This window comes from Pelodiscus sinensis, chromosome 5 (assembly GCF_049634645.1).
Source record: "Pelodiscus sinensis isolate JC-2024 chromosome 5, ASM4963464v1, whole genome shotgun sequence".
NCBI lineage: Eukaryota > Metazoa > Chordata > Testudines > Trionychidae > Pelodiscus > Pelodiscus sinensis.
This window is the reverse complement of record NC_134715.1, coordinates 68,261,454-68,270,367: the sequence shown is the minus strand read 5'-3', so window position 1 is coordinate 68,270,367 and position 8,914 is coordinate 68,261,454. Positions and strand designations below refer to the sequence as shown.

Sequence of the window (8,914 nt, the reverse complement as noted above, 5' to 3'; positions counted from 1 at the left end):
GTACCTAACCCGGGGACTGCCTGTACCTCTATTAACTAAACTAATTAGAGATTCATTTGCACAACTATTTCATTTGTTACATGACAATATCTTCCACTCTGGGAGATATGCAATAGTTGTATTATGAACAAAACACTGAATATAGTTCAAAATATGAAGATTGCTACTGTTACTATTTTTCTTCTTAGGAGGCTCTTTGAGTTAAAGAAAAAAACAGGATAGCTTTACCTGTCCTTAGATATAGGAGCTACAAGTGGTGCATACCAGTTAACTGCCACCTCACAATGGGCATCAAGGTAAATCAAAACCTTTAAAAACAAAAACAAAAAACAAACAAAAAAGGCAGGGAGATATAATATCATTTGAGATTTCGGTAAACAAAAATAACACACTGATTTAATTTTCATATATCTTAAATTTTTACACAAACTTCTACAAGTTTTTTATTACACTATGGTGTGATACCACACTACAGCAAGCTTTTAAGAATTTAAAACATTTTATTTCAACAATATTAATAATAAAATAACAATTTTAAGATTTGTTAAAAATATCTATTTAAACTGTAAGTAAATACAAATTATTTTATTTAATCAAATATTTTCTACCTGTCCAAGTTTAGCCTTCTGGGCTCCAATGCTTCTAGCTTGAATTAAACCTTCTCTCCTCTCATTTCGAAATACCTTTACTAGGCCATTCCATTGCTTAATGTACTCGTCTAGTCTTTCTTTTAAGTGTGCTATCAAATAATAATAAAAAAGATTTTTTCCATGTTATAACAATTGGCTTTACACTTTCAATGCAAACTCAATAAAACTGACCAGATCTAAAGAAATCTAGATGTTCAGTTCAGAGAAGATGATCTCAGATACAACACTGTGATGAAAGCTAGATTTGAAGTTCGCTGATTGCATAGCAGGAGTTCCAGCTTTAGTACATAGAAAGTTAATAGCTGCTCTATACTAAAAGATTGCAAAAGTGGATTCCAAACTACCTTTAAGGAAAGTCTATGATTCTTCACTAATGCGCCTCATGATATAACATTATTTTTGCAATTTGTAGGATGTCTTTGTTAAAGTATGTTTTGGTCACTAAATGCTGCTGGGAACCAAAGCAAAATTCTGCCAGACTGGATTGCCCTGTCCCTTTCAACCCCTTGAAATCCAGGGTCTGTCAATGCTTCCCACCCATCTCCTCAACAATTATGTCCTTATAGTGGCAGCTGTATTCATTAAAAGGATAGAAGATAGGTGAGGTCATTTCTTTTATTTGATCAACTGTTGTTGGAAAATACAAGCTCTTGAACTACACAGAGCTTTTCTTCAGGTCTGGGGAAGGAAGCAGAGCTAAATTCAAGTGGGGATAGATTCTTAAGTAGAAGAGGTAATATGTTGGAGACAGTCACTTGAAAAGAAATGAAGTTAAATTGTTATGCACAAAGGGCTTGAAACAGGCAATTAAGGGTAGCAGACGGTTTGTGTATCACAGATTGTTGTGTAGTCACAGAGAGGCTGTGATGAGCCACAAAACCAGCATCCTTGTAAAATCCATGGCTTTTCACATCTAGAGGGGTTATTAATTGAAGTTCTCAGACTGGCCTTTTGAGATGTTGGCTGGTTTCCCTTGTCCTCAAGGGAAACATTAAATATGGAGGGATTATACTGTGAAAAGTGTTCACCCATAGGTGATATGTTGTTTTTGGTCTTTTGGTGATATGCCTTTTATAATATTTCTTAAAGAGTTTATTAGAGAACACAGTGATTGTCTGTGTCATGAGTTAGATGAGGTTAGCAGTTGTTTCTTTTCTTATTGAAGCAAATTATCCTAGGGTATTTAGAAGGCCCTTTCCATGATGCAATTCAAGGGAAATCTGCACAAGACGCTGGAAAAGCAAGTATGGAAACTTAAATTTATAATTCTGCTAGACAAAAAAAAAAAGCCATAGACTTACAGAGACACTGGTTTTATGGCTCATTGCAACAATTTGCAATGCATTACACTGCCTGCTATCCTTAATAGCCCACATCAAACCCTTTATGCATAACAAAGTAACCTTCAATTGCCCATTTCATTTCAAGAGATCTGCCTCCAACATGAGTTAACTCTTTAACAATCTGCCCCCACAGCTCTGTGTCACTCAAAATATTGTACTTTCCACTAACAGTTGGTGATCCAATAAAATAAATTACCTCACCTACTTTGTCTCTCCCATATTCCAGGACCAAAATAACTACAAAATGGCAATAAAAAGAGCATCTGAAGGGTGATAACTAAGGGGCCTGGACTGTGATCAATCACTTGATGATCATATCACAAAGTAATACACAAAATTATCAAGATGGAGAACACTGGTAGTAGGCAGAAAAACCTCTGGGGTGGAAAGAAAGGTTCAGGAAGGATGGGACAGAGGCTGGGCAGCAGGGATGAGTAGATTACATCCCGGAAGAGCCAGGCAATCTGGCGAGTGGGGCTTGCCGTGGCTCGGCAAACCCTGCTCATGATCCTATTTATGTATTTTAGTCTCTACGGTGCCACAGGACTGCTCGTTGTTTTTAAAGTTACAGACTAACATGATTACCCCTCTGTATCCCTACAATAGTTATTCTTGCACAAGTCTGCATGAATGATTCAACCCAGAATAGTCTAAACATGCACCTTGCCAGACCGACATGCTATGAACTTTAATTGATTTAAATAAATTTAATTAATCTAAACAGATTTTGTTAAGACAGTGAAAACACCATTGTGGATTTTTTTTTCTTTAAGACTGTCATATTTCAATTTAGCTTAAGTCAAGAACAGCTTTAACCCACAGCAAAACAAGCTACTGAAAATAAGACAAGTGTCCATACACTAGTGCTGGTTTAAATGAACACTTGTTTGCACCAGTTTATGTAGAACAGGCCTCAGATTTGAGTGTAATAAATTATTATATTTTTCTCACCTCTGACAAACATACAACGATTCCAACTTCAAAATTTAAGTAATGAAATAAAAATGGATTTTAAAAAACCCAAAAGGTATCCATATATATTCCAGAAATTGTACTTCAAAAACAGAAATATTTTTGAACCTTCTCTCTTCCAAAGACACCTGAATACCAAATGCTATTTTACCCTCCATTAAAAAACAAAACAAAACAAAACAAAACAAAACAAAACAAAAAAACCCTAAACTCTGGGAAATCTGATTGTCAAAATCAGTAGGGCCCAAATCTGACCCCCCCCCCCCCTTAAAATATGCTTAAAAAGCTGCTGTAATTTTTGGAGGGTAACAAACATTTCACTTAAACCTAAAGACTAAGTTAGACAAACGATAATTTATTATATATATATAAACATATATGAGGTATGTATTATATGCACTATATACCATAGATGATACACAACAATTGCAGGACCTTTCACAATATGAATTTAATGTGAATTAATAACTACAAGAAAGTTATGAAATCACCTCTAACAAATGTCAATAAAGGCTTTATTATACTACACCATTAAAGATATGACTCATACATTATAGGAAGACATAGGTCTCCGCAAAACATTCCCTATTAATAACTGATTTTTTTTTCTAACACATTCTGGCTACAAAGTCAGGTGCTTGCTTTAGTTATTATAAATTCACCTACGCATTGTAAGCGTTTCGGGACTCTGAAGTCTGTTATCTCAGTTCCTTCCAGGGCTAGAACTGAGTGTTTATTCTCACTGGGAAGCTGTGAATTCCCCACTTTCCAATATTAGAAAGTTCCAAGGTCTAGCATTGCAGGGCTTAAAGACATGAGAATTTGAAATCCTGACATTTTACACTTAGAAAATTTGTCACTGGTCCAGTGCTGAATTTTGTCCATGTAGCTGACATATCTTTACAAAATGAAAGTGTTTTTATTAAAGAAAAAATGTGTTTGTTTTAAAAATGAAGGGTTTGTTCCTGCTCTTTTTAAAAAGCCTTAGAAATATCAGGAATGGTTGGTCTGGTTTCTTCAGATATTACTGAAGAACCACCTGCATACTTCCAAACACTAAGCACTGTCACTTAAAGCAGGGGATACAGAATGAACTCAGCGTTTAACAAAGATTCCCTTAATCAAATGTGTTAGTAAAAAACAACCAACAAAAAAAAAGGTTATTACAGGTCTTACCTGTAACAACCATTACTGTAAACTCTCCCACAGTGATGTTACCAGTGATGCAGGTCCCCTGGTGTCATACACAAAGCATCAACATTAACTGATATTTGTACCACTATTGAATCTACATGTGCTTTGAAACATTAGGAAGACATTAGGGTTCCCAGTTTATACTAGTTCTCCCTCTACGGCTACATCTTGTGGAGCTGCACCAGAGGGAGTAAAAAAACACTTTAAAAAAATGGTTAGTGTAGAGAAAGCCTATGACAACTTAAGAACTACGTAATGAAAAGCTGAGCTCAGGAGCCCTTAGCTAACATAAAATCAGCATAACTCCTTTGGATTCACATAGAGCTGTGCTAATTTATACCAGCTGAGAATCTGGTCCCCTTTCTTTACAAAGAACATGAAGGCCTTGGTTCAGCAAGGTATTTAAGCATTAGTTTAAATACCTTGCTTCCTGGCTCTCTCTGCATCCCAGCTGAGCCACACACCAGCTCCTGGCTCCTCGCCAGCCCAGATGAGCCATGTGCCCGCTCTGAGCCCAACCCCTGCAGTCCAACAAGCCGTGGGTCAGCTCCTGGACCCACATACCTCTGCAGTGCGCTGGGACTCTCTGATCATGGAATATCCATGGTCATGCTGGACCACGGATGTTTGCCAGACCTGAGAATCCTGGATTTTAGAGGTACAACCTGTACTAACTTGGAATTAAATTCTTGTCATTGCTATTCTTCTGTGCTTCTGACAAACCAAGTTAAAAAAAACCACTATGGAAATTCTTTACAACCAAAAAAACACTGTGCACAAAAAAGACTGCAGGGGGAGAGATAAGAGGTATGTCATATGCAAGAAGTAAACTACTTCTAACCAATTATCATAAATAAAGAATTGTTCTGAAAAAATATAAAAGATGCATAAGCAATACTATTTTTCCTAATAACTACAAGAGAATAACATTCATAAATAAAAAATATATACTAATACATGCTGAGGAACCTAAGACCCGGGAGCTGGCTTGCCTGGATCCGGCTCCCATGAGGCTTGGGGGCTCCTCTTCCACTCTCCTCCCATGGGGCTGGAGTAGACAAAATCTATGGCTACATCTAGACTGCATCCCTCTGCCGACAGAGGGATGCAAATCAAGCACTCAGGAGTACAGAAGCTGCAGAAAAAGCTCCCCGGTGTTGGCAGAGCCAGGACTACACTTTACTTTCACTTTAGACACTGAGCCTGATCGCCACAGTGTCAGAATGTAAGTATGCAAATGAAGCCCAGGATATTTAAATCCCGGACTCATTTGCACCTCTGAAGTGCTTGATTTGCATCCCTCTGTCGGCAGACGGATGCAGTCTAGACACAGCCTATTAGTCTAGGCTCTGGTGTGTGAGGGGAATGTGGAGAATGTCTCTCTCTTTCCTAGTCGGGCCCACTGCAGTGAGGTGTTTTGTTTTTGTTTTTTTACTTCTCATTTGCGTGTGGCCCTTGCCTGATTTTTCTGTGGGTCAGTGGCCCCCAACTTGAAAAAGGGTGCCCATAGAAACCTGGCATTTAGGAGCTCTGCCAACAGCAAGAAAATAACCTTAATCTTAAGCTATTCAGTGTGCTCTCATGTGAGGAATCACAGCTAATATAGCACAAAGCACCTGAGCTGAGGTTTAAGTTTTTGGGCAACATCATTGATTAAATGCAGCTACATGTAACCAGTTCCAAATAGGGAAAAGGAGAAAATCTGAATACTAAATCTTAAGCTATTAGTTTCAGTTGAAACCAAACGAAAATTTATTTTGATTTAACTGAGGCTTGTGAAAAATGAAAGGTATGCACAAGCAGTAAATCACAACGATAGCAGGTATGAAGCATGCATCTAAGAATGGCAGAGTTGTACATATACCTGACAGATTTATAGGCACACTTTACACAATGTTCAAGTACTGAAATCAGGGCCTGTCAAAATTGCTGGCTTCAGAAACTTACATAATATATAATAGCTCCCATGGACTATGTAAGGAGCCCTACTCTGCCAGCCAGAAAGCAGGAGCACCACAGTTCCTAACATTCACAGAGATGGGCTTCATAAAATGCTTGGGATAAGGCCCTCTGCTGATATCTAGCCAAATGATGTCATATAATAAACATAAGAAATGCCATACAAAAACTCACTTGGTTAAAGTTGCAAAAAATATTCCCAGAATCCTAGAATTAAGCATAGTTAGGAAATAGTGTACTGCCTAGGTCTATATATTGCTTTTCAGCTATAGACTTCAAAGTACTTCATAAAAGAAATAATATTGCCATCCTTTTTAGAGATAGGGAAAATGAGGCACAGAGAGATGAAGCGACTTGCTCAAGAGCAGCCAGCAGGCCAGTGACAGAGATGTGAATTGGACACAGGTCTTCTGAATTCCAATCCAGCACACTATTCACTTAGATATAGATTATATAGTAAGAATAAGAGACAATAATTAAAACTCTAAAAATTTTATAGGACAATGCTAATTACACAGTCAAACTGTTTTTCAGGTAATAACATTCACATTTTTCCTCATAATCTTGGATACACAAAAGTGGCCAAACTTATTGACTCTCTGAGCTGCAGACGACAATCTTTAGAAGTTCAAGAGCTGGGGCACGGGCTTCAGCCCTGTGGAAGGCATCTTACAGGGCTTGGGGCTTCAGCCCTGTTCAAGCTGAAGGCCTGAACCCCAGTAGGCATGCCCTGAGAGGCAAAGCCTAGAGATCCCCCTCTACTGAACAGAAGTGGTACCCCATCCTCCCATTGCCAGGCAGAGGTCTCAAGCTCCTCCCCTTCCCTCCCACCCAGTGTGGCTGGTAGAGAATGAGACGGGGGGGGGGGGGGGGGGAAGATGGAAGACTCCATGAGCGAGTAAGCCATGATTTCATCACCCCTGCCATATATTAATTATAACTTGCAGTATGTCTATTATGCCAGACAGTCCATGAAAGTCACCTACATGAAGTACAGTCAGTCATATTCACACAATGTAAATAGCATTATGAATTCAGATTTGCAAAAGTTTGTCATATTTAAATAGGCCATCTACTTTTACAATGATGTTAAGCTTTTATTTAAGTGGCTCAGCAAGTCCTTGAATTGCACGTGAAGACAGCTGTGATGCCAGCTAAAAAGTCTAGAATATGGCTGCTGATTAAATGATTAAAACATATACTTTAAGGAAACATTTACATATTATATACAAATCTACATCAGCTTCTCAGGTGGTGTCATTCCATTACAAGTCAATTGGAATATAGAGGACCACTGTGGCCTAACTGATATGGGGAAGCAGTATTTGTGATGCATCCTGATTTTAGTAAGTCTTCTGACCAAGGCCTACATGGCATTCTTGTAAGCAAGCTAAGGAAATATGGTCCAGATGAAGTTACTATAAAGTGGATGCACAGCTGGTTGAAAGACTATACTCCAACAATAGTTATCAATTATTTGCTATCAAACTGGGAGGGCATGTCTAGTGGAGTCCCACAGAGGGTTAGTCCTAGATCAAGGGCTATTCTGGTCCTATTTTCTTAATATTTTCATAGGGATTTTGTGAAAAACAATGTTTATTTATATGTTAATAATGCTTTACATGTAAAAAGTCTATCCTGTTTTTATACAATCATTTCAAGTTTAAAATTAATTTCTAGTATTCATTCTTTACTAATACACCTCTGTGATATTGACAAGTCTATTGTGTGCCAGACTATTTAATGATACAAAAGGAGAGCCACTTCAGCAGTGGGTACCCACACAGCCAGATGTCCTCCATATCTTTAAATTCAACTATTCAAAGGGAAAAAGGAGGGAATGGGGCAGCAGATCCCAGACTTCAGGAGCAGCTCATACTGACCTATGATCAGACATGCCTTGTCCTTGCTATGTATCAATCCAAGGGACAGACAGTATAGAAATGCTGTTACATCATACTCTGGCTATACTAGCTCTGCATAGAAACTGCCATACTAAAAGCAGACAAAAGGGTAATCTTGACTCTTACAGCTATCAGTATCAGATGCTTCAGAGGAATATGCTAAGATCCCATAATAATCATGTATACAAATATACTTGGCTATAGAGGAAATTTCTTTCTAATCTCAGGTTTATGCACCTTATAAATATTTATCTTATCTAATTTCCCTGAATAATTATTTTGCCCCTCATTATTATAGCACCTGAAAGTTATCCCCTCTCCACCCTGCATTTCTGGATTTAGTGAGGTAGGGAAGTACTGTTATCTCCATTTCCAGATAAGGAAAAGAGGCACAAAAAGATTAACAATTTGCCTGAAGTCAGAAAGCAAAAGGTAGAGTGCGTAACTGAACTCAGTATTCCTGAATCCAAGCCCAGTGCCGCATCCACAAGTATCCTTCCTACAGAAGCAAATATTTTTACTCACACAAGTGTGTGATCTTTTTCTGATTCTTACAAGGTATTTTCCACAACAACTTATTATGGCATAGAGTCCTAGAGATTAATTCTGCATAGTACAAAACAAAGTATTTTCTTTTATCAGTTTTAAACTTAAAACATACATTGGACTGACCTTCTCTATATCATTCATTATCTTATTTATACCTAACATGCCATCTCTTGCTATTCTCTTCTCAAATCAGCTTCATTTTACATTGTCAATGATCATTAGACCTTAAGATATCAATACTAGGAAAACAGAGAGACACAGAGAGAAAGTGTGTGTATGCAAGCATTTTATAATGCCTATTATGTATTTAAAATCATACATATGTACATGGAGCAAGTACATT

At 37.8% G+C, this 8,914-nt stretch overlaps 1 protein-coding gene across 2 annotated transcripts in view; it reads right to left on the bottom strand.

Annotated features, from left to right (window-relative positions):
- Positions 1–8,914, bottom strand: part of GALNT7 (polypeptide N-acetylgalactosaminyltransferase 7) — a 107,413-nt gene that overhangs the window by 30,734 nt on the left and 67,765 nt on the right. For both annotated transcript variants that reach the window (XM_075930203.1, XM_075930202.1), the window contains exons 4-5: positions 609–739; positions 229–308 (exon numbers count right to left, since the gene is read on the bottom strand). In XM_075930203.1, coding sequence (XP_075786318.1) covers positions 229–308; positions 609–739 — 211 coding nt within the window. The remainder of the gene's footprint in view (positions 1–228; positions 309–608; positions 740–8,914) is intronic.